A 26,481-nucleotide genomic window follows, 5' to 3' on the forward strand; every position below is an offset into this window, starting at 1 on the left:
GAGATTTGTCTTCCCACAGAACCCAAAGAAAAAAACATCAAACCCCAATGCATAAAAGAATCATGCAAACAACAAAAAAAAGCAAAAAACACAATCTCAACCAAAGTCATAAAAACAGTCCAGGAATATTCAGTTCAATCTAGCCATCATCATGTCTATCCCTTGAGGTAGAGGATGATAGTCTTCGTTCCGTTGATCTATCACAGAGTGAAGACGCCTGTGCGTGTATTTGTTTAACGTGTACTTGATGTTGCACTCCAAAAAAACACACAATACTTCATAAATCAATCAACTGATTCCAATGGTATGGAAACCACAACAATTAGAGCTGATGGATTTGTTGCAGCCTTCATCCGCCTTCACAGCCATTGAGTTCAAAGTAACTTCGTCCGCCTGTCTAACACCGTATTTTTCATTGACTGCAGGCCGCAGAGCCAGTCAAGCTACTGCTAAGTCAATCTCCTACATGACCTTAGTCCATCTTACATAACATTACATTTTTTAGCTTCCATGTGCTTATCTAAGTTTCTTAAATGCCCCTAATTTTGTTACCTCTACCACCACCCCGGTAGGGCATTCCATGCCCCCACCATTCTATATACAAGACGTACAAAAAAGCTGGATGAACTCAGCAGGTCGGGCAGCATCCGTTGACTGCTCCTTTCAAGATGCTGCCTGACCTGCTGAGTTCATCCAGCTTTTTTGTACATCTTGATTTGACCACAGCATCTGCAATGTACTTTGTATATACAATAGACAATAGGTGCAGAAGTAGACCATTCGGCCCCTCCAGTCTGCACTGCCATTCTGAGATCATGGCTGATCATTCACTATCAATACCCAGTCCCTGCCTTGTCCCCATATCCCTTGATTCCCCTATCCATCAGATATCTAACTAGCTCCTTCTTGAAAGCATCCAGAGAATTGGCCTCCACCGTCTTCCGAGGCAGTGCATTCCACACCTCCACAACTCTCTGGGAGAAGAAGCTCTTCCTCAACTCTGTTTTAAATAACTGACCTCTTATTCTCAATCCATGTCCTCTGGTACTGGACTCTCCCAACATCTGGAACATATTTCCCGCCTCAATCCTATCAAATCCTTTAATTATCTTAAACGTTTCAATCAGATCCCCTCTCAATCTCCTCAATTCCAGCGTGTACAAGCCCAATCTCTCCAATCTCTCTGCGTAAGACAGCCCTGCCATCCCAGGAATCAACCTAGTGAATCTACGCTGCACTTCCTCAATTGCCAGAATGTCCTTCCTTAAACCTGGAGACCAAAACTGTACACAATATTCCAGGTGTGGTCTCACCAGGGCCCTGTACAAATGCAAAAGAACATCCTTGCTCTTGTATTCAATTCCCCTTGTAACAAAGGCCAACATTCCATTTGCCCTCTTCACTGCCTGTTGCACTTGCTCATTCACCTTCATTGACTGGTGAACTAGGACTCCTAGGTCTCTTTGCATTTCTCCCTTACCTAACTCTACACCATTCAGACAATACTCTGCCCTCTTGTTCCTGCTTCCAAAGTGTTTAACTTCACATTTATTTACATTGAATGACATCTGCCAAGTATCTGCCCACTCACTCAGCCTATCCAAGTCTCCCTGTATTCTCCTAACGTCCTCTTCGCATGTCACACTGCCACCCAGTTTAGTATCGTCAGCAAACTTGCTGATATAGTTTTCAATGCCCTCATCTAAATCATTGACATAAATCGTAAAGAGCTGTGGTCCCAATACAGAGCCCTGTGGTACCCCACTAGTCACCTCCAGCCAGTTCAAGAAACACCCATTCACTGCTACCCTTTGCTTTCTACCTGCCAACCAGTTTTCTATCCATGTTGAAACCCTGCCCCCAATGCCATGAGCTCTGATTTTACTCACCAATCTTCTATATGGCACCTTATCGAATGCCTTCTGAAAATCTAGGTACACAACATCCATTGGCTTACCCTCGTCTAACATCCTTGTTACACCCTCAAAAAACTCCAACAGATTAGTCAAGCATGATTTGCCCTTGGTAAATCCATGCTGGCTCGGCCTAATCCTACTTCTGCCATCAAGATGTGCCACTATTTTGTCCTTAATAATGGACTCAAGCATCTTCCCCACAACTGACGTTAGTTCTCCGTTTTCTCCTTCCCTCCCTTCTTGAAAAGAGGGATAACATTAGCCACTCTCCAATCTTCAGGAACTGATCCTGAATCTAAGGAACATTGGAAAATGATTACCAATGCATCCGCAATTTCCTGAGCCACCTCTTTTAGAACCCTCGGATGCAGACCATCCGGACCCGGGGATTTATTAGCCTTCAGTCCTACCAGTCTACTCATCACAGTTTCTTTCCTAATGTCAATCTGTCTCAATTCCTCTGATATCTTATGACCCTGGCCCATCCATACATCTGGGAGATTGCTTGTGTCCTCCCTGGTGAAGACAGATCTAAAGTACGCATTAAATTCTGTTGCCATTTCCCTGTTTCCCATAACAATTTCTCCCAATTCATTCTTCAAGGGGCCAACATTGTGCTTAACCATCTTCTTTCTCTTCACATAGCTAAAAAAGCTTTTGCTATCTCCTTTTATATTCCTGGCTAGACTGAGCTCATACCTGATTTTTTCTCTCCATATTGCTTTTTTAGTTAAGATCTGCTGTTCCTTAAAACTTTCCCAATCATCTGTATTCCCACTCATCTTAGCCCTATCATACTTTTTTCTTTAATGCTATACAATCTCTAACTTCCTTTGTCAACCACTGTGGCCCCTTCCCCCTCTTTGAATCCTTCCTTCTCATTGGAATGAACTGCTTTTGCATCTTTTGTATTATGCCCAAGAATATCTGCCACTGCTGATCCACTGTCTTTCCTGCCAGGGCATCCGCCCATTTAACTTTGGCCAGCTCTTCCCTCATAGCTCCGTAGTCTCCTTTATTTAATTGCAACACTGACACCTCTGATCTGCCCTTATCCCTCTCAAATTGCAGCCATGTCTCCGTTATCCCAACAATATCGTAGTTCCCCATTTCCCCATTTTACAAGACTTGCCTTTCACAAACCCCCCCCCCCATACTTTTTTCCAATGATCTTAAAATGATGTCCCCTGGTATTGGCCATTTCCACTTTGAAAACTGTCTGGCTATCCACTCAATCTATTCCTCTTATCTTCTACACCTCTATCAAGTTGCCCCTCATCCTCTTTTGCTCCAAAGAGAAAAGCCCTAGATCTTCAACCCATCTTCGGAAGATATGCTCTCCAATCCAGGTAGCATCCCCGTAAATCTCCTCTGCACCTTCTCTAAAGCTTCCACATCCTTTCTATAGAGGTGACCAGAACTGAATACAATATTCCAAGTGTAGTCTAAACAAGCTTTTATAGAGCTGCAACACTACCTGCTCTTGAAACCTGACTAATGATGAACAATGCAGCATATGCCTTCTTAACAACCCTGTCAACTTGTATGGCAACTTTGAGGGATCTATACACATGAACCCCAAGGTCGCTGTTCCTCCAAACCCTGAAGAATCTTGCCATAACACCACACTAAACCAAATTCAACCTTCTAAGGTGTTTCACTTCACATTTTTCTGGGTTGAACACCATCTCCCACTTCTCTATTCAGCTATGCACCCAGTGGACAGAGAAACGGCAGCTGGAGTTTAACCCAGCCAAATGTGTATGTACTGTTACACCGTGTGAGATCAAATGTATAGAGACAGTACACTTATTGGCAGACCCTTAACCACATTGATGAGCAGAAGAATCTTGCCCTCCAAGTTCATAGCTCCCTGAAAGTGGCTGCACAGGCTGACAGGATAGTAAAGGCAGTTTGTTGGAAGGCTTGCCTTTATTAGTCAAGAAACTGAGTTCAAAACTCAAGTTATGTGCAGCTTTATAAAAATCTGGAGTATTGCATTAAGTATTGTGTTACTGCAATTAAGATGGAAAAGAACCTGTGAGGCAGGATTTATGAACATTTGGAGAGGCAGGCCATGCCTTATGAGCCTGATTGAATTTTTTGAGGATGTGACTAAACACACTGATGAAGGTAGAACAGTAGATGTAGAGTATATGGATTTCAGCAAGGCATTTGATAAGCTATCCCATGCAAGGCTTATTGAGAAAGTAAGGAGGCATGGGATCCAAGGGGACATTGCTTTGTGGATCCAGAACTGGCTTGCCCACAGAAAGCAAAGAGTGGTTGTAGACGGGTCATATTACGCATGGAGGTCAGTCACCAGTGGTGTGCCTCAGGGATCTGTTCTGGGACCCTTACTCTGTGATTTTTGTAAGTGACCTTGATGAGGAAGAGGAGGGATGGGTTAGTAAATTTGCTGATGACACAAAGGTTGGGGGTAGTGTGGAGGGCTGTCAGAGGTTACAGCAGGATATTGATAGGATGCAAAACTGGGCTGAGAAGTGGCAACTGGAATTCAACTCAGATAAATGTGAGGTGGTTCATTTTGGTAGGTCAAACGTGATGGCAGAATATAGTATTAATGGCAAGACTTTTGGCAGTGTGGAGTATCAGAAGGATTTTGGGGTCCAAATCCATAGGATACTCAAAGCTGCTGCACAGGTTTACTCTGTGGTTAAGAAGGCAGACAGTGCATTGGCCTTCATCAATCGGGGAATTGAATTTAAGAGCCGAGAGGTAACGTTGCAGCTATATAGGACCCTGGTCAGACTCCACCTGGAGAACAGTGCTCAGTTCTGGTCGCCTCACTACAGGACAAATGTGGAAACCATAGAAAAGGTGCAGAGGAGATTTACAAGCATGTTGTCTTGATTTTTTTTTGGGGGGGGGCTTACCTCATGAGAATAGGTTGAGTGAACTCAGCCTTTTCTCCTTGGAGTGCAGGAGGATGAGAGGTGACCTGATAGAGGTGTACAAGATGATGAGAGGCATTGATCATGTGAATAGTCAGAAGCTTTTTCTCAGGGCTGAAATGGCTAACACAAGAGGGCACAGTTCTAAGGTGCTTGGAAGTAGGTACAGAGGACATGTCAGGGGCAAATTTGTTTTTTATTAAATGCAGAGAGTGGTGAGTGTGTGGAATGGGCTGCCAGCGACAGTGGTGGAGGCAGATATGATAGGGTCTTTTAAGATGCTCCTGGATAGGTACATGCGAGCTTAGAAAAATAGAGGGCTATGGGTAACCCTAGGTTATTTCTGAGATAACGACATGGCACAGCTTTGTGGGCTGAAGGGCCTATATTGTGCTGTATATTTTCTATGTTTCTAAGTCTGGATACCCCATCAATATACTGTCGGGATTAGAGCAAATGTGTTAGACTCTCCCCCACTATTGGAAACATCCTCTCTGCATCATTTGTATCTGCACGTTTCAACATGTACTTAACTGTTACACCAACTTAACCATCAAGGACTTCTGAGGCAAGCAACCTTCAACACTGTGGATTAAAATTAATAAAAATATATTCCTCGATCCTACGTTTTGGGAAGTGCCATCATAAACCAAGGGGGTTGGGGGGGAGAAACACAATCAACATCCGCCCTTCCAGTACAGTAACAGCCCCGGGTCTGACTTGTGGGCAGGTATGCCTACCCAGTACACCAGTTGCCACTGGGTGTCACTTGTGGACCAGTGTGCCCACCACACCAACAGTCCTTAGGCCTGCATTCAGGGGCCAGTATGCCCAACACTGCCCAATACTCCCGCAGCCCTCAGCTCTGGACAGGGACCAGTCAGTGTGCCCCACGGCTGCCGGGTTCACCAACAGCCCTCTGATCTGACTTCTGGACTAGTGTGTTCACCACTGGTCCAGTACACCAACAATCCTCGGGTCCAGCGCTCACAGACAAATGTGCCCACACCCTTCTTCAGGACACAAGTAGTTCTCCCGCCACCCCATTAAACAAATTAACAGCCCAGTGCCAACACCTGCAAAAGGAGACCAGCAACCGCAACGATAACCAGGAGCAATTCAACCGTAGACCAAAACACCATTAAAACCCAATGTGTCCACCCCAGGACACCAACAGGACCCGCGACATCGGGCGCCATTTGAATGAAGGCCACAGATGAAACTCCTTTAGCCAAGGGACACTCACTTTCTTGTAGCTCTTGCCGAGCCAGAGCCGGAGGCCCTCGAACTGCGCTACGGTGTCAGCCGACTCCAGGAATCGTACATTGGGTCCACCGTCCTTCTTACGCGTCACGACCGCCGCCGCCGCCATTCCTCCAGAAGAACGGAAACAAAGCAACAACGCGCAACTTTATTGTTCCCGCACGACGCATGCGCACCATTGGGCTCCGAATCTGGACGGGCAGAGTAACCGCATGCGCAGTAGCAGCTGAGGCGCCAGAACGAGCGCCCTCACCGCAGTACAGGTAATAAACATGTTAGAATCAGAGTCAGGTTTAATATTACCGCCATATGCTTACATAGCTGCCTGTGATAATAAATTACACAAATTCACCACCCTCTGGCCTAGAGAAATTTCTCCACATCTGTTTTAAATGGACGCGTCTCTACCCTGTTCTGTCCTTCTACATTCCTGAGTGCCCTCACTTGCCTGCACTGTCCTGACTCTACGGCCTGTACTCTCCGGTGTATACTGTTTCGATTGTAATCCCTTGTCTGTAGGTCCCAGTCTGTTCTGTCCTGCCAATACGCCATTATCAAAAGACCAGGAGACATAGAAGCAGAATTAGGCCATTTGCTCCACCATTCGATCGTGAATGAGCCTCTTTTCCCTTACTCAGTCTTCGCCCGGTAACCTTTGATGTCCTGTCCAATCATAAGACCATTATCTATAGGAACAGAAGTAGACCATTCGGCTCATTCTTCTATACCAATCCTCATAGAGGGATCAGCAGTGGGGAGTGAGCAGCTTCAAGTTCCTCAGTATCAAGATCTCTGAGGATCTAAGCTGATCCCAACATATCAATGTAGTTATAAAGAAGGCAAGACAGCAGCTATACTTTGTTAAGAGTTTGAAGAGATTTGGCATGTCAATAAATACACTCAAAAACTTCTATATTTGTTCCGTGGAGAGCATTCTGACAGGCTGCATCACTGTCTGTTATGGAGGAGGTACGGCACAGGACCGAAAGCAGCTGCTGAAATCTACTCAGCTCCATCTTGGGCACCAGCCTACAAAGTACCCAGGACATCTTTAGGGAGGGGTGTCTCAGAAAGATAGCGTCCATTATTAAGGACCTCCAGCACCCAGGGCATGCCCTTTACTCACTGTTACCACCAGGTAGGAGATACAGAAGCCCGAAGGCAGACATCCCAGCTCTCCCGGAAGTTTCAGGTGTTGATGGCAACTCCCTGACACCCACAAATTATATACAATATCCTAGAAATCGATTTTTTGAGAGCAAGCAAGAGAGAGAGTGTGAGGGAAAGTGAGAGAGACAAAGCGTCAAAGAGCGCGAGAGATAGAGCAAGGGAGAGAGCACACCATGGTAGAGTTTTCCAAAAAAGAAAATACAAAACATACTTCACCCCAGACCAACGGAAAGGGTACCCCTGCCTAATATGGGTCAAAAATAATGACAGTGTTGCAGACATCCCACCTCTCCCAGAAGTTCCAGGACTTTCCAACAAATTGATGGTGCTACTTCCCTGAAATGAGTTTTTGCAGGGTGGGATGTTTGCGAAGGCATACACTCAGCGATTCAGGAACAGCTTCTTCCCCTCTGCCATCCAATTCCTAAATGGACATCGAAGATTTGGACACTACCTCACTTTTGTTAAATATACAGTATTTTTGTTTTTGCACAATTTTTAAAATCTGTTCAATACATGTAATTGGTTTACTTGTTTTTTTAATTATTAGAAACATAGAACACCTACAGCACAACACAGGCCCTTCGGCCCACAAAGTCGCAGCAAGCATGTTGCAACCCTGGAAATTACTAGGCTTACCTATAGGCCTCTAATTTTGTAAGCTCCATGTACCTATCCAAAAGGCTCTTAAGAGACCCTATCGTGCCCACCTCCGTCACTCTGTCACCTTTGCCGGCAGCCCATTCCACACACTCATCACTCTCTGAGTAAAAAACTTACCCCTGACATCTCCTCTGTACCTACTCCCCAGCACCTTAAACCTGTATCCTCTTGTGGCAAACATTTCAGCCCCGGGAAAAAGCCTCTGACTATCCACACGATCAACGCCTCTCAACATCTACACCTCTATCAGGTCACCTCTTATCCTCCATCGCTCAAAGGAGAAAAGGCCGAGTTCACTCAACCTATCCTCAATAGGCAAACTCCCCAATCCAGGCAATGTCCTTGTAAATTTCCTCTGCACTCTTTCTATGGCTTCCACATCCTTCCTGTAGTGGGGCACAGTACTCCAAGTGGGGTCTGACCAGGGTCCTATATAGCTGCATTATTACCTCTTGACTCCTAAATTCAATTCCACAATTGATGAAGGCCAATACACCATACGCCTTCTTAATCACTGAGTCAATCTGTGCAGCTGATCTGAGCGTCCTATGGACTCGGACCCCAAGATTCCTCTGATCCTCCACACTGCCCAGAGTCTTACCATTAATACTATATTATGCCATCATATTTGACCTACCAAAATGAACCACTTCACACTTATCTGGGATGAACTCCATATGCCACTTCTCAGCCCAGTTTTGCATCCTATCAATGTCCCACTATAACCCCTGACAGCCCTCCACACTATCCATAACTCCTTTAACCTTAGCGTCATCAGCAAACTTAGGAACACATCCCTCCACTTCCTTATCCAGGTCATTTATAAAAATCAATGAAGAGTAAGGGTCCCAGAACAGATCCCTGAGGCACTCCACTGGGAACCGACCTCTATGAAGAATATGATACATCTACAACCACTCTTTGCTTTCTGTGGGCAAGCCAGTTCTGGATCGACAAAGCAATGTCCCCTTAGATCCCATGCCTCCTTACTTTCTCAATAAGTCTTGCATGGGGTACCTTATCAAATGCCTTGCTGAAATCCATATACACTGACATAAAGAATTTATATAAATTAAATTACCACTATTGAAAAAATTCAAGAAGATCTTGATAAATGGATGGTATTACCAATAACATTAGTAGGTAGAGTAAATACCATAAAAATGAATATATTTCCTAGATTGCAATACTTATTTCAATCACTACCAATACAAATACCCCAGAAGTTTTTTTCAAGAGTTAAATGAAGATGTGAGGAAGTTTCTTTGGAAAGGTAAGATGTCAAGAATATCGTTGGAAAAATTGACATGGAAATTTGATCTATGAGGGTTACAACTTCCAAATTTTAAGAATTATTATAAAACAAATCAACTTAGATTTATTGCATCTTTTTTTGAGAAAGATAACGTGGCATGGATTAGAATAGAACTAGATAAAATAGGAGAAAATATACCAGAAGATTTTATATATAAATGGGAATCTAAATGGATACGGGAAAAGAAAGAATCTCCTATATTAAAACATTTGATTGACTTATGGAATAAGTTGACGATGAGATAAAGAAATCCTTATTAGCAAAGAGATCTTTAATTCAAAATAGACTTATTCCTTTTACAATGGATAATCAACTTTTATATAATTGGTTTCAAAAAGGGATTAGATATATAGGTGATTGTTTTGAAGGAGGTATATTAATGTCATTTGATCAATTAAAGAATAAATATAAAGTATCAAACAACACTTTTTTGTTACTTTCAACTAAGAGAAAAATTAGGTCAAACAATGTTATTGCCGAAATCTAATGAAATAGAAACTTTAATTCAAAAAGGAAAGATTAAAAAATTCATTTCTTGTATGTATAATTTGATTCAAAAACATGCAATTAAACAAGGAGTCCATAAGTCAAGACAAAAATGGGAAAGCAACTTGAATATTAAAAATGAAGAAAAAAATTGGTCAAGACTATGTCTTGAGAGTATGACAAATACAATAAATGTCCGGTTAAGATTAGTGCAATATAACTTTTTACATCAATTATATATTACACCACAAAAAATAAATAAATTAAACCCAAATTTATCCGATCAATGTTTCTGATGTAACCAAGAAATTGGTACTTTTTTACATTCTACTAGGTCGTGTTCTAAAATTCAACCTTTTTGGACAAATTTAAGAGTTTTATTGGAACAAATTATTGGAATACAACTTCCACATAATCCAATATTATTTTTACTAAGTGATATTGAAGGGATAAAACCGATACCCAAATTGAATAAATATCAGAAAGAATTTATAAAAATTGCATTGGCAGTAGCCAAAAAGGCTATTGCAGTTACTTGGAAATCAGATACATATTTAAGTATAGATCGTTGGAAGAAAGAAATTTATAGCTGTATTCCACTTGAAAAAATTACTTATAATTTAAGAGATAAATATGAAACATTTTTGAAAATTTGGCACCCTTATTTACAAAAGACAGGATTAAATATATAGGTGCTCCAAAGATGAAATAATTGGCTATTTGGGGAAAGAAATAAATATATATACTAAAGTTATTACGAACTCCATGGAGCATGTGCGGATCTTCCAATATCCAGGCACTCTTTCTTTCTTTCTTTCTCTTTTTTTTTCTGTAGGGATGCTAGGGTGGAGGGGTTAAGGGGAGGGGGGGATGGGTAATATACTTTTTTCCCATACTTTTATTTTGTAACTACTTGAAATACAATAAAAAAAATTATTAAAAAAAGTAGAATATAAGATTAATTTATTTGCTGATGATGTTTTGATTTATTTAACAAACCCATTGCAATCTTTGCAAAGATTATCTTGTAGATTGGAAGAATATGGGAAAGTATCAGGGTATAAAGTAACTTGGGATAAAAGTGAAATTTTACCCCTTACCAAAGGAAATTATAATCAATGTCGATTAGTAACTCAATTTCCATGGTCAATAAATGGAATAAAATATTTAGGTATTAGAGTTGATAATGATGTAAAAAATTTATATAAACAAAATTATTTGCCATTATTAAAAAAAAATAAAAGAGGATCTTGATAAATGGATGATGTTACCAATAACATTAATAGGTAGAGTTAATGCTGTAAAAATGAACATATTTCCAAGATTGCAATATTTATTCCAAACTTTACCAATACAATTACCTCAGAAGTTTTTTCAAGAACTGAATAAATATGTAAGGAAATTTCTTTGGAAAGGAAAGATGTCAAGAATATCATTGGAAAAATTGACATGTAAATTTGATTTAAGGGGGTTATAACTTCCAAATTTTAAGAATTATTATAAAGCAAATCAACTTAGATTTATTGCGTCTTTTTTTGATGAAAAAAAACTGGCATGGATTAGAATAGAATTAGATAAGATAGGAGAAAACATACCAGAAGATTTTATATATAAATGGGAATCCAAATGGATACGGGATAAAAAGAATATATTAAGACACTTGATTGATTTATGGAATAAGGTAAATATGGACGATGAGTTAAAGAAAACTTTATTAGCAAAAAGAACTTTAATTCAAATTAGGCTTATTCCTTTTACAATGGATAATAAACTTTTGCATTTTTGGTTCCAAAAGGGGATTAAATATATAGGTGATTGTTTTGAAGGAGGTATATTGATGTTGTTTGATCAAATATAAAATATCAAACAACACTTTTTTCTGTTTTTTTTTAACTTTTTAATTGAGTTTTCAAATAATTACAGAAATAAAAGAAAATATATGAGAGAAAAGAATATATATTTACCCTACCCCCCTCCCCATAACCCCTCCCCCCTAACATCCCTATATAAAAAAGAAAGAAAGAAAGAGTGCCTGGATATGGGAAGATCCCCACATGCTCCATGGAGTTTGTAATAACTTTAGTATATTTATTTATTTATTTCCCCAAATAACCAATTATTTCATCTTCGGAGCATCTATATATTTAATGCTGTCTTTTGTAAATAAGGGTGCCAAATTTTCAAAGATGTTTCATATTTATCTCTTAAATTGTAAGTATTTTTTTCAAGTGGAATACAGCCATAAATTTCCTTCTTCCAACAATCTATACTTAAGTATGTATCTGATTTCCAAATAACTGCAATAGCCTTTTTGGCTACTGCCAATGCAATTTTTATAAATTCTTTCTGATATTTATTCAATTTGAGTTTCGGTATTATCCCTTCAACATCGCCTAGTAAAAATAATATTGGATTATGTGGAAGTTGTGTTCCAATAATTTGTTCCAATAAAACTCTTAAATTTGTCCAAAAAGGTTGAATTTTAGAACACGACCAAGTAGAATGTAAAAAAGTACCGATGTCTTGTTTACATCGGAAACACCGATTGGATAAATTTGGGTTTAATTTATTTATTTTTTGTGGTGTAATATATAATTGATGTAAAAAGTTATATTGCACTAATCCTAACCAGACATTTATTGTATTTGTCATACTCTCAAGACATAGTCTTGACCAATTTTTTTCTTCATTTTTAATATTCAAGTCGCTTTCCCATTTTTGTCTTGACTTATGGACTCCTTGTTTAATTGCATGTTTTTGAATCAAATTATACATACAAGAAATGAATTTTTTAATCTTTCCTTTTTGAATTAAAGTTTCTATTTCATTAGATTTCGGCAATAACATTGTTTGACCTAATTTTTCTCTTAGTTGAAAGTAACAAAAAAGAGTGTTGTTTGATACTTTATATTTATTCTTTAATTGATCAAATGATATTAATATACCTCCTTCAAAACAATCACCTATATATCTAATCCCTTTTTGAAACCAATTATATAAAAGTTGATTATCCATTGTAAAAGGAATAAGTCTATTTTGAATTAAAGATCTCTTTGCTAATAAGGATTTCTTTATCTCATCGTCAACTTATTCCATAAGTCAATCAAATGTTTTAATATAGGAGATTCTTTCTTTTCCCGTATCCATTTAGATTCCCATTTATATATAAAATCTTCTGGTATATTTTCTCCTATTTTATCTAGTTCTATTCTAATCCATGCCGCATTATCTTTCTCAAAAAAGATGCAATAAATCTAAGTTGATTTGTTTAATAATTATTCTTAAAATTTGGAAGTTGTAACCCTCATAGATCAAATTTCCATGTCAATTTTTCCAAAGATATTCTTGACATCTTATCTTTCCAAAGAAACTTCCTCACATCTTTATTTAACTCTTGAAAAAAACTTCTGGGGTATTTGTATTGGTAGTGATTGAAATAAGTATTGTAATCTAGGAAATATATTCATTTTTATGGTATTTACTCTACCTACTAATGTTATTGGTAATACCATCCATTTATCAAGATCTTCTTGAATTTTTTTCAATAGTGGTAAGTAATTTAATTTATATAAATTCTTTATATCATTATCAACTCTTATACCTAAATATTTTATACAATTTGCTGGCCATCTAAATTGGGTTATTAATCGACATTGACTATAGTCTCCTTTAGTAAGAGGTAAAATTTCACTTTTATCCCAATTTATTTTATAACTTGATATTTTCCCATATTCTTCTAATCTATAGGATAATTTACGCAACGAGTGTAATGGGTTTGTTAGATAAAGCAGAACATCATCAGCAAATAAGTTAATCTTGTATTCTTCCTGATTAACTCTAAAACCCTTAATATCTGGGTCCATTCTAATTCATTCAGCTAATGTTTCTATCGCCAACACGAATAAAGCAGGTGATAATGGACAACCTTGCCTAGTTGACCTTGTTAGCTGAAGTGGTTTTGAAATTTGACCATTTGTCACTACTTTAGCTTTGGGATTAGTATTTAAGGTTTTAATCCATTTTATAAAAGATACTCCTAATCCATATTTTTCCAATACCTTAAATAAAAAATCCCATTCCAAATAATCAAATGCTTTTTCTGCATCCAAAGCAACTGCCACACTCATTTCCTCTCTTTTTTGTACCAAATGAATTATACTAAGTAACCGGGTTATATTATCCATTGATTGTCTGTTTTTAATAAAACCTGTTTGATCCATATGTATTAATTTTGGTAAATATTTAGATATTCTATTAGATAAAATTTTTGCCATTATTTTATAATCTGTATTCAACAAAGAAATAGGTCTATATGATGATGGTTTTAAAGGATCTCTATCTTTTTTTGGCAATACAGTTATGATTGCTGTTAAACAAGATTGTGGGAGTTTATGCATTCTTTCCACTTGATATATTAATTCCATAAAAGGAGGAATTAATAAATCTTTAAATTTTTTATAAAATTCAGGAGGAAAACCATCTTCTCCTGGGGATTTATTACTCTGAAGTGATCCTAAAGCTTCTTCAACCTCTTTTAATGTAAAGGGCATATCTAATCCTTTCTGTTCTTCCAAATTTAATTTTGGAAGGGTTATTTGTGATAAAAATTTATCTATCTCAGCAATCTTATTTTGTGATTCTGCTTGATATAATTCAGTATAAAAAATTTTTAAAGTTTCATTAATTTCTAAAGGTTTATAAGTAACCTTATTTACACTTGTTCTAATTGCATTTATTGTTTTAGAAGCCTGTTCTGTTTTCAACTGCCAAACAAGAATCTTATGTGATCTTACACCTAATTCATAATATTTCTGTTTAGTTCTCATAATTACTTTTTCTGTACGATATGTCTGAAGTGTATTATATTGTAATGTTTTAAAAACAAGTTGTCTTCGTTTTTCTTCTGTCATATATCTTTGAGATTCTTTTTCTAACTTTATGATATCTTTTTCCAATTGATCTATTTCTGCCATATATTCCTTCTTAATTTTAGATGTATAACTTATAATCTGACCCCTTAAATATGCTTTCATTGCTTCCCATAATACAATTTTATCTTCAACTGAATGTAAATTTGTATTCAAAAAAAATTGAATCTGTTTTTTCATAAAATTACAAAAATCTTGATGTTTAATAAAATTGAATTAAATCTCCATCTATAGATCGATTCCTCCTTATCCATCATTATCATTGTCATTATCAAGGGGGAATGATCTGACAGTATTCTTGCTTTATATTCCACACTTTTCACTCTATCCTGAATATTTTTTGATAATAAAGAAAAACAATCTTTGAGTAAGTTTTATGTCTATTTGAATAAAATGAATGATCTCTTTCTCTTGGATTAATTTTTCTCCATATATCAATCAAATTTAAATCTTTCATTAATGATAAAGTTAGTTTTATTACTTTTGATTTTGTAGCAACTTTAGTTGACCTATCCAAAACTGGATCTAAGCAAAAATTAAAATCTCCACCTATTAATATTTTATCATGTGCATCAGCCAAGTTCAAAAAAACTTCTTGTATGAATTTTGCATCATTTTCATTTGGTGCATAAATGTTCATAAAAGTCCATCATTCTGAAAAAAATTTGACAATGTATAATCACATATCTCCCCACAGAATCAATTACTACATTTTGTATTTTAATTGGTAAAGTTTTATTAATCAAAATTGCAACTCCTCTCGATTTTGAATTAAATGAAGCTGCAATGACATTTCCAACCCAATCTCTCTTTAATTTCTTTTGTTCTGTTTCTGTTAAATGTGTTTCTTGTAAAAAAGCTATATCTCCTTTCTATTTCTTAATATATGTTAAAACTCTTTTTCTTTTCACAGGTCCATTAAGTCCATTAACATTAAAACTTTTAAAATTAAGTAAATTAATCATTCATAATACCTTGGGAACTCTTTGAAATTCTCCATGTTGCTATGAGTCTCTCCCCAACCATCCAGGCAAAAAAGAAAAATAGAAAAAAGGTAACTAATATATAAGAAAAAAAAAACAAAATACCCCCCCACTAATGTTGTGAATAAAAAGTACACAACATTACCCCCCCCCCCATTTTATGGGTCATGGCAATCGCCATGATTGTACATGTGAAACTCGCAGCCATCGATCAGGAGCTCCTCCAGCTCCCCCGCAAAAAAAAAGAAAGAAAATATATTAGTGAAGAAAAAAAAAAGAAATAATTAATGTCTCTACTCCCAATTAATACTCCTCAACTATTTTTGTTCCTTATAAATATCCATCAAGTCCAACCTTATTTCAGTCTTCATCATTAGTCCACTTCATTTCTATAATTCTTTACTTCTCTTCGTGGACATCAGGTAATTCTTGTACAAATTTCTCCGCTTTCCGGTAATCAATGAAAAATCTTCTTTCTTCATTATCCAGGAAAATTATCAATTTTGCTGGGTAGCTCAATAAAAATTTATAGCCCTTTTCCCATAAAGATATTTTCACTGGATTAAATTCCTTCCGCCTCTTCAGAAGATCATAACTTATGTCTGGATAAAAAAAAAACTCTTTTCCCTTCTATTATCAATGGCCCATTTCTCTTTTTAGCACCTTGAGTAGCTGCCTTCAAGATCATTTCTTTATCTTGATACCTTAAGCATTTTATCAAAATTGATCTTGGATTTTGATCTTGTTGAGGTCTTGGTCTTAAAGCTCTGTGTGCTCTTTCAATTTCAATTACTTGGCTTCCTTTCATTTCCAAAATTTTTGGAATCCATTCTTGAAAGAATTTTATTGGATTTTCTCCCTCTGTACCTTCCATAAGACCAACAATTTTAATATTATTTCGTCTACTAGAGTTTTCAAATGCATCTATTTTTTCCAACATCCGTTTTCTTTCTATTATCCAGGCAAGATTATTGTCTTCCATCTTATCTATTCTTTCAGTGTTTTCTTCCATTTTTACTTCCATTTCTTTAACTTTTTTATCCATCTTCTTTTGTTTTTCCACCACATTATCGAGTGTATTCTGCATCCTTCTTATATCTGTTCTTATAGCTTTTAATTCATTCATCATATATATCAGGATATCTTTTATGTCTCCTTTAATCTCTTTCTTTTCCTCTTCTTCATCTTCTGTATTTTCCAAAGAGTCTGATTCCACTTCCGATTCACTTCCAGCCGTAGTTGGGATTTGTAGTTTTGTTAATATCTGTTCATGCATACTTGTTTCTTCGCGCATGCGTTGTTCTTGCCGTTTCTTCTTAGAGATCGCCGACATTGCTGCAACTTCCTGTCCCACATCATCAGAAGTGCCATGCATTTTGCCAGGAGGAGATCCAACTTGAGTCCGAGGCTTCGCCGAGATGGTTAGGCCTTCTTCCCCGCCGATTTGCATAGTCTTCAAAGTAGTAGCTTTCTTCTGTTTCGGTTTAGGAGCCGTATCCAAAAATATTCCTGAGTTACTTAGAAATAGTTTCTAGTAGGTATTTATTAATTCTTCTTCATTTAAACCCTATTTCATTACTTTTTACGAGGAGCCGGATTCCCAACATCTCGACCCTACGTCATCACGTGATGTCCCCCCTGCCTCTGCCTCCTGAATAATCTGAAGTTCATCCAGCTCCAGCTTCAGTTCCCTTACTTGGTTTGTCAGGAGCTGCATCTAGATGCACCTTTTACAGGTGTAGTCATCAGGGACAATTGTGCTGTCCCTGACTTCCCACATCCTGTATATGGAGCACACGACTGCCCTAATTGCTGCCTCCATTACCTACTTCTAAATTAATTAAAAGGAGCTTACCCAGCGTTACCTCACTTGGAGCAAGTTCGTCCTCAGCCTCTGCTCACGGAAGCCTCTCGAGCCAAAGCCTCAAAGCTCCACTCCTCCCCTGAGCCACTCACACACTGGCCGCTCCTCTTCAGTTACCTGTCCTTTTCTTTGTCCCTGCCAATTATCTCACAAGCCCTTCGCTCCTCCTATTCCTGCTGCAATGGTTTTTTTATCTGCTGCTGCGAAGTTAACATATTTCACGTCACATGCTGGTGACAATAAACCTGATTCTGATTGAGTCTGCTCTGCCATTCAGTCACGGGCTGATCCAATTCTTCCAGTCATCCCCATACCCCTGCCTTGTCCCCATACCCTTTGATGCCTGGCTAATCAAGAACCTATCTACCGCTGCCTTAAATACACCCAATGATGTGGCCTCCACAGTCACTCTTGGCAAAATATTCCATAGATCTACCACCCTCTGACTAAAGTAATTTCTCTGCATCTCATTTCTAAAAGGACGTCTTTCAATCCTGAAGTCATGCCTTTTGTCCTGGAATGCCCTACCATGGGAAATAACTTTGCCATATCTAACCTGTTCAGGCCTTTTAACATTCTGAATGTTATGGTCAGATCCCCCCTCATTCTCCTGATCTCCAGGGAATACAGCCCAAGAGATGCCAGACGTTCCTCATATGGTAACCCTTTCACTCCTGGAATCATTCTCATGAATCTTCTCTGAACCCTCTCCAATGTTAGTAAATCCTTCCTAAAATAAGGAGTCCAAAACTGCACACAATTCTCCAAGTGTGGTCTCAGGAGTGCCTTATAGAGCCTCAACATCACATCCCTGCTCTTATATTCTATATTTTGAGAAATGAATGCCAATATTGCATTTGCCTTCTTCACAACCGACTCAACCTGGAGGTTATCCTTTAGGGCATCTTGCACAAGGACTCCCAAGTCCCTTTGCATCTCTGCATTTTGAATTCTCTCCCCATCTAAATAATAGTTTTCCCATTTATTTCTTCCACCAAAGTGCACAACTACACACTTTACAACATTGAATTTCATTTGCCACTTCTTTGTCCATTCCCCTAAACTATCTAAGTCTCCCTGCAGGCTCTCTGTTTCCTCAACACTACCCGTTCCTGTCACACGGGGGCGTTAGTAGCGGACCCAAATGCGAGACACAGACACTGAAGTACTAGGAACTGGACTCTATGTTTATTAAGAATGCTAGGGAAGCCAAGAAGCGAGGACAAAATGATAACATGACCGTAGATATAGAGTAACAAACTGGAAAACCTGGTCTTGGACTTGGGACTTGAACTTGACAGGAAACTCAGGTCTTGACTCATATCTTGGGTCTTGGCAGGGACTCAGTATCTGGGACTAGACTTGGCTCTTGACTAGAACTCAGACCTGGCTTGGACTTGACTCGGGCTTGGCTTGGACTTTGACTCTTGACTTGAACACAGGACAGAGAACACTGAGCTGGGGCTCCTCCTTGGACACAGGACATAGAGCCGAGATTCTTCTTAGACATGGGGCACAAAACACTGAGACCGTTCCCCACTCAGGGTAGTGGAGGAGAGAACACGGAGAGACAGAACCACACAATGATAGACTGGTCTTTATTTTGACATGACAAGGCGCCAAGTAGCGGCAAGCCCTGGACACGGCCCAGGTACTATAGACAGCAGCTCTAGTCACACTCCGGCAGGTTAATGTGACAGGCATACTGACGAGGACAGTCCAGCAAGGAATCACTGGATCCCAGAGCTATTTATGGTGCCAGGCCGAAATGAGAATCAGGTTCCTCAATTAAGGCGCCCAGTGGAACAAGAGGAAAAAGGAATAGCGGAATACAGAATCCACGGACTGGACCGTGAACCAGAATCCAGACTTCATGGACCGGACCGTGAACCAGAATGCAGACTTCATGGACCAGACCATGACAGGTCCTCCACCTTTCTTTGTATCATCAGCAAATTTAACCAGACATCCATTAATACCATAGCCCAAATCATTGACATAAGTCATAAAAAGCAGCGGTCCCTACACCAACCCCTGTGGAACTCCACTGGTAACCAGCAGCCAGCCAGAATAGGATCCCTTTATTCCCACTCTCTGTTTTCTGCCAATCAGCCAATGCTCCGCACACACTTGTAATTTCCCTGTAATTCCATAGCTATTACCCTGCTAAGAACCTATCAAGTTCTGCCTTAAATACACTATAAGGCATGGCCTCCACACCTGCCTAAAGTAACAAATTCAGCACCCTCTGGCCAAAGAAATTTCTCTCCCTCTCTTTTAAACGGACTCCTCTCTATCCTGAGGTGGTGCCCTGTTGTTCTTGACTCCCCCACCAAGGGAAACGTCCTTTCTACATCTACTCTGTCCAGGCCTTTCAACATTTGAAAGGTTTCAAACAGATCCTCCCTCATACTTCTGAATTCCAGCAAGTATTGACCCAGAGCCATGAAACGTTTTTCGTATGATAGATCTTTCATTCCCAGAATCATCTTTGTGCGCCCTCTCTGAACCCTCTCCAATGTCCAATCTTTTCTTAGATGAGGAGCCCAGAACTGTTCACAATACTCAAGGTGAGGCCTCACCAATGCTTTATAAAGCCTCATTTAAACATCCTACTCTTGTATTGAACTCTTGAAATGAATGCTAACGTTGCATTTGCTTGCCTCAACACCAACTCAACCTGCAAGTTAACCTTTAGGGTGTTCTGCACGAGGACTCCCAAGTCCCTTTGCATTTCAGATTTTTGGATTTTCTCCCTGTTTAAAAATAGTCTGCACATTTATTTCTACTACCAAAGTGCATGACCATGCATTTTCCAACACAGTATTTCATTTTCCACTCTCTTGTCCATTCCCTTAATCTAAGTCCTTTGCAGCCTACCTGTTTCCTCAACACCACCTGCCCCTCGACCAATCTTCATATCATCTGCAAATTTGGCAACAAAGCGGTCACGTATCTAAGGTATGGCACGTGCCTTGGACGCCACTTGAAGGGGGCACCACTGAGCATTTTCTATTAAAGTCAGACAAGCCAGTCTCGGATAGTGAAAAAAGAATTTTCTTCAGATATATGATTTGTCTTTGATTATCATGGGTGAGAAGCACTAGGATGGCCTTTTTTCAGAGCATTGTGTAAGAAGACCATGAAACGTTTCTTCACGAAGAAGAAAGAAATTGGAGCTACACACACAAAATGCTGGTGGAATGCAGCAGGTCAGGCAGCATCTATAGGAAGAAGAACAGTCGACGTTTCAGCCCGAGATCCTTCGTCAGGACCAACTTGTTAGAATCCGAAGGTGGATCAAGTACAACTGTGCCACAAGCCAAGGAAGAAGGCAAGTCAGATAAATCTGAGTATGACCAGATTAAGAGTGAGGCTGCCACAGAGAACATGGACATGACAGGAGGGGAAGACGATGGTGGTAGTGGTGATATTGAGTTTATTGACAAGATTTTACTTAACGAGATTGAACCTGACAACACTGAACCTGGTGAACTGGATGGTTTCAAAGAGCCTTGAATTGTCATACCAGAAGTGATTGAACAGCATGACATTGGACTTCTGAAGTTCGACAAGGATACTGGAAAAGCAATTCTGCCTGACACATTGAGAACTGAAATAATAAAGCTGGGTTCAAACTATTTCCAGAACAGTGAGGGGCCTTTCCTACCAACAAATAACCGCTCAATGAACAAAACTTGGTTCAAGAGGAAATTGGAAAATGTTCATGGTGAGGAAGTGACTCGCTCATGGCCGATCTATTCCTCTTCTAAAAAGTCTTCATTTTGTATCTGTTGTCTTCTCTATTCCTGGTCAGACCATCAATCCTCATTGGAGCAGGAAAATGGATTCAACCAGTGGAAAGCACCTGTAAGGATTAGTGTTCATGAAAATACCAAGTATCATTGGGAATGCTTCACACGGTGGAAAGAAATGGTAAGAAATTTAGCTGGAAACAGAGGAGTTATTTATGCGGTATTTCAGTCACAGATTGAGAAGGAAAAGCAGAAGTGGTGTGCTATCTTGACGAGAATCCTTCACTGCATAAAATTCCTTGCGACTCAGAACCTGGCTTTACAAGGACACAGGGAGTCACTTAAGCTAGACGATGACTCCAATGTGGGAAATTTCCTTGGCTTACTGAAACTACTGTCCATCTTTAACCCTGCCATAAAAGAACACCTCACTCATTTGGAAAGTCATCCTGGATTCATGCCTTATCTTTCACCGGATGTCCAAAACGAATTCATCCACATGATGGCATCCACTGTTCGCCAGAGTTTACTGAGAAGCATTTGTAAAGCCAAGTACTATGGTCTCATGTTTGACTTGACTCCTGATCAGGCACACCGTGAGCATTGAGGTATGCAGAAGTTGACTTTGAGAGGAAAACAGTCCGTGTTAGAGAGTCCTTCCTTGGTTTTATCCAGATAAGCCAGAAGGATGCTGGGAGCTTGGTTGAAGACATCTTGAAACAGCTAGAGAAGGACGAAATGGAGTTACAAGATTGTCGGTCACAGTGCTATGACAACATTGCTGTGATGGCTGGACACAGAAGTGGTGTTCATCAAAGAATAAGTAAGAAAAACAACCTGGCAGTGTTTGTGAATTGCAACAATCATTCACTCAACTTGATGGGTCTCCATGCAGCCAAGCAGGATACAATGATATTCACGTTTTTTTGGAACCATCGACACTCTTGATGTGTTTTTATCTCGTTCAACACGGCGCTGGGAAAAACTCAAAAATGCCATGTCTGTGGTTGTTAAATCGGAGTCCGAAACCAGGTGGAGTGCAAGGTAAGAAGCAGTGAAGCCTGTCAACAAGTACCTTGAGGAGATACTTCAAGTTCTTCAGGACATAATAGACAATGAAAACAAGACCAGTGAATCAAGAAGTGACACAAGGCAGCTTTACAATTGCATGTTGAGTTAGGATTTTCTGATTTTGCTAGGATTTTGGAACAAAGTACTCATTCGCATTGACCATATTCAAAAGAGGCTGCAGGATCCTAGCATGAACTTCCACAATGCTGTCCTGGATTTGAAAGCCCTCCGAGATCATTTTTATGATGAAAGAGAAGTGTTGGTCAGTGAGTCACTCAAAGAAGGAGTCGGTCTCTGTTAAGAATGGAATATTGAAGTTAAAAGACGTCAGAGATGAAAGAAACGAATAGCTGATGAGAACTTGAGAGAGGCTGGGTTAACAGTTAAGGAGGAAATGGAAAGAGTCATGAAGGGAACACTCGACCGTCTTCACAGAGAAATGGATGAAAGGTTCGCTCATTTGCATGACACTGATGCCAAGTTTGCATTCCTTCTCGATGTCGAGGGGTCGTGTTACAGCGCCGACAGTAACGACCTAAAGAAGAAGTGCGAAAATTTGGGCGAATTGTACAGCTCTGATGTTGATGGACTGCAGCTATATGAAGAAATTTTGGATTGCAGAAGGTTGCTATCAAGGTGGGTCAACATGAAAATATCAAGACCTGAATAGCTTCTTGAATTTATTGTTCAGTATGGAGATGAGAGCATTTTCCCCAATCTTGGCATTGCTATTCAGATAATGCTAACCATCACAGTTTCCATCGCCAGCTGTGAGAGATCATTCAGCAAGTTAAAACTAATACTTTCATATTTGAGAGCCTCCATGGGTCAAGGCAGACTCTGTGATCTTGCTCTGCTGAGTGTAGAAAGAGAAAAAACTGACTTTGATCACATCATAGACCAATTTGCATCAGTGAAAGCAAGGAAGGTGCAGTTAAAATTTTCATGTAGTACCATAATTTGTTAATTAAAAGATTAACGAGCTTGACTTGTATTTTTGAGCTGATATTATGGTAAAGTTATCTAAAAGATGGGTGTCAGATGTTTGGACAGGGGCGCAATTTCAGTGCTTGCCATAGGCGCTATTTTCCGTAGATATGCCCCTGCAACAAAGCCATTTATTCCATCATCTAAATCATTGACATACAGCATCAAAAGAAGCGGTCCCAACACCAACCCCTGTTGAATACCACTAGTCACTGGCAGCCAACTAGAAAAGGATCCTTTTATTCCCACTCGCTGCTCTTACCAATCAGCCAATGCTCTAACCAGGCCAGTAACTTTCCTGAAATAGCATGGGCTGTTAACTTGATAAGCAGCCTCATGTGTGGCACCTTATCAAAGGCTTTCTGAAAGTCCAAATGTACAGCATCCACTCCATCCCCTTTAACTACTCTACATGTAATCTCCTCAAAGAATTCCAACAGGTTCATCAGGAAAAATTTTGCCTTAAGGAAGCCATGCTGACTGTCATATCTGGTCCTGTATCACCACGTACTCCATAACCTCATCCTTAACAATTTACTCCAGCATCTTCCCAACCACTAAGGACAGGCTAACTTGTTAATAATTTCCTTTCTGCTGCTTTCCTCTTAAAGAGTGGAGTGAAATTTGCAATTTTCCAGACCTCTGGCACCATGCCAGAGACCAATTATTTTTGAAGGATCATTACTAATGCCTCCATAATCTCTACTGCTACCTCATTCAGAACCCTAGAGTGCAGTTCACCTGGCCTGGGTGACTTATGTACCCTTAGGTCTTTCAGCTTTTTGAGCAACTTCTCCCTACACTCACTTCTATTCCCTCACACCCTTCAACATCTGGCACACTGCTAGTGTCTTCCACAGTGAAGAGTGATACAAAAATACTCATTATGTTCACCGGTCATCTCCTTGGCTCGGTTAATATTTCTCTGGCCTCATTTGCATGAAGACAGATATCCACTCTCATCACTCATTTATTTGTCACATACTTGGACTTGGTCTCCTTATCTCTATTCTAAAAGGTCTCTCCTCAATTTTCAGGCTGTGCCCTCTAGTCCTGGATACCCCCAACAGAAGAAACATCCCCTCCATACCCACCTTTCAATATTCAGTAGGCTTCAATGAGATCCCCCGGTATTCTTCTAGATTCCAGTATGCATAGGCCCAAAGCTGGCAAATACTTTACATACTGATGCACCATCAATAACTCTCGGAGACGTGAGGTGAGGGATAGGCTTTTATTAGCTGGAAGAGAGCAGTCAGCAGCAAGAGACCATCACACAACATCCTGGAGACTGAGGGAGGAGCAGTGCCTCCAATTGCCTTTATACAGGGGTCTGTGGGAGGAGCTACAGGAGCAGTCAGTGGGGGGGGGGCGTGTCAAGACAGGTATATGTACTTCACCACATTCACCCCCCCCCCCTTTGTTTTAAAAGAGAGTCCCCATGGGGCGAAGTTTCTTACAAGTATATTTACAGGTTAAGTCTATCAGGTGGTCGAATCTGTCGCTGCAATCTACGTAGCACCAGCGGCGATTACACCAGTGCCAGTGGTGATTGCACCGGAGACAGTGGTTGTGCTGGTTCTGGCCTGACTTGAGGTGTCAGCCCATTAGGCATCAGTGATCCCTCATGCATGTGCGAGGCGCCTGATATGGGAGTGTGGTGAGGAGTCTGTGTAGGGCTTGGTGTGCACGGTGTCAGGTGGGTATACACCTCGGTGGGTACAGGGTTCATATTTACTGTGGAGTGTTCGGGGTAGTGGTCTGCTGCTCCTGCGGGCGCCAGGTCGCGGACGGAGACCGTGTCCTCCTGCCCATCAGGTAAGACCACGTAAGCATACTGGGGGTTCACATGTAGTAGGTGAACCCTCTCGACCAGCTGAGAGTATTTATTGCTCCTCGCATATTTCCAGAGCAGCACTGGCCCTGGGATGTCAGCCAAGCCGGTAGGGTGGTCCCAGTGGCAGACTTCCTGGGAAAAGAAAAGAGGCGCTCATGAGGGGTGGCATTGGTGGATGTACATAACAGGGAGCGGATGGAGTGGAGTGCCTTGGGGTGGACCTCCTGCCAGTGAGAGACCGGCAATCCCTTTGACCTAAGGGCTAAGAGTGTGGCCTTCCACACAGTGGCATTCTCCCTCTCCACCTGTCCATTTCCCCAGGGATTATAGCTCGTGGTCCTACTAGTAGCAATGCCCCTAGCCAGCAGGCACTGGCGCAGCTCATCACTCATAAAGGAGGACCCTCTATCACTGTGGATATAGCAGGGATATCCAAACAGAGTGAAGAGCTGGCGCAGGGCTTTTTTGACGGACGTGGCAGTGGTGTCGGGCAGGGGATGGCAAAGGGGAACCGCGAGTACTATTCGATTATGTTGAGAAAGTAGACATTGCAGTCGGTGGAGGGAAGGGGGCCCTTAAAGTCAACACTCAGTCGCTCAAAGGGGCAGGTGGCCTTGATAAGTTTCACCTTTTCAGGACGGTAGAAGTGCAGTTTGCACTCAGCTGTTACGAACCCCGTAAATGGGTCACTTACCAGCAAAGATAGAGAGGTCCGTTGAAGTCTGATGGTACTATTTTAACAGTATTTATTGATAAAAATACACAAAATAATATCAATACAAACATACAGATAATATACGTCATCAAAACTAAATCTAAAAGCGCGGGTATAATAATAATCAATAAGTAATTGCTCTATCGTTGTCTAGGGGATAATGTATTGTCCGATGGAAATATAAAAGTCACTTTTAGTTCATTCAAGCTGCAATGTTTTGATTTGAGAGAAAGACGGGTTAAAACTTGCCCAGTCCTTTTATTTTGTCAATCCTTCGAGAGTTGTTGGGAGTTGGTTTCCCCGTTGTTAGCTAAAAGCCATTCTTCCGCGGTAAAGGACACTGGTCCTGGGGCAAATGGAACTGAATGCATGTGGCCTCCCCAACCCCCCCCCCCCCCCCACCGGCTTCCGCTATTACGGGATCGCTAGCATTTCTTCTGGTGCATCTGAGGGGCTGTTCCCAAATACCCTCTTTTATCCTGACTCACAGGGTCTCAGATGTCAATCAGGTTGAGATGATGCAATCTCTCCACCAACCTCCCCCTCGGTTCATTGCCTGGGGCTTCGATGCATCATACAGGATGCAATACACAAGTCCATCTCCAAGAGACAA

The 26,481-nt window shown here is 40.2% G+C and overlaps 1 protein-coding gene across 4 annotated transcripts in view; it reads right to left on the reverse strand.

Annotated features, from left to right (window-relative positions):
* Positions 1-6,243, reverse strand: part of smarcc1a (SWI/SNF related, matrix associated, actin dependent regulator of chromatin, subfamily c, member 1a) — a 282,864-nt gene extending 276,621 nt beyond the window's left edge. For 2 of the 4 annotated variants that reach the window (XM_059985330.1, XM_059985318.1), the window contains exon 1: positions 6,078-6,241. In XM_059985330.1, coding sequence (XP_059841313.1) covers positions 6,078-6,203 — 126 coding nt within the window. In that variant the 5' untranslated portion in view covers positions 6,204-6,241. Of the gene's footprint in view, positions 1-6,077 lie in introns of all 4 variants that reach the window. The other 2 variants (XM_059985324.1, XM_059985310.1) reach the window with 2 other exon arrangements.
* Positions 6,244-26,481: the final 20,238 nt, after the last annotated feature.

The sequence above is a fragment of the Hypanus sabinus genome, chromosome 1 (genome assembly GCF_030144855.1).
Source record: "Hypanus sabinus isolate sHypSab1 chromosome 1, sHypSab1.hap1, whole genome shotgun sequence".
Lineage (NCBI taxonomy): Eukaryota > Metazoa > Chordata > Chondrichthyes > Myliobatiformes > Dasyatidae > Hypanus > Hypanus sabinus.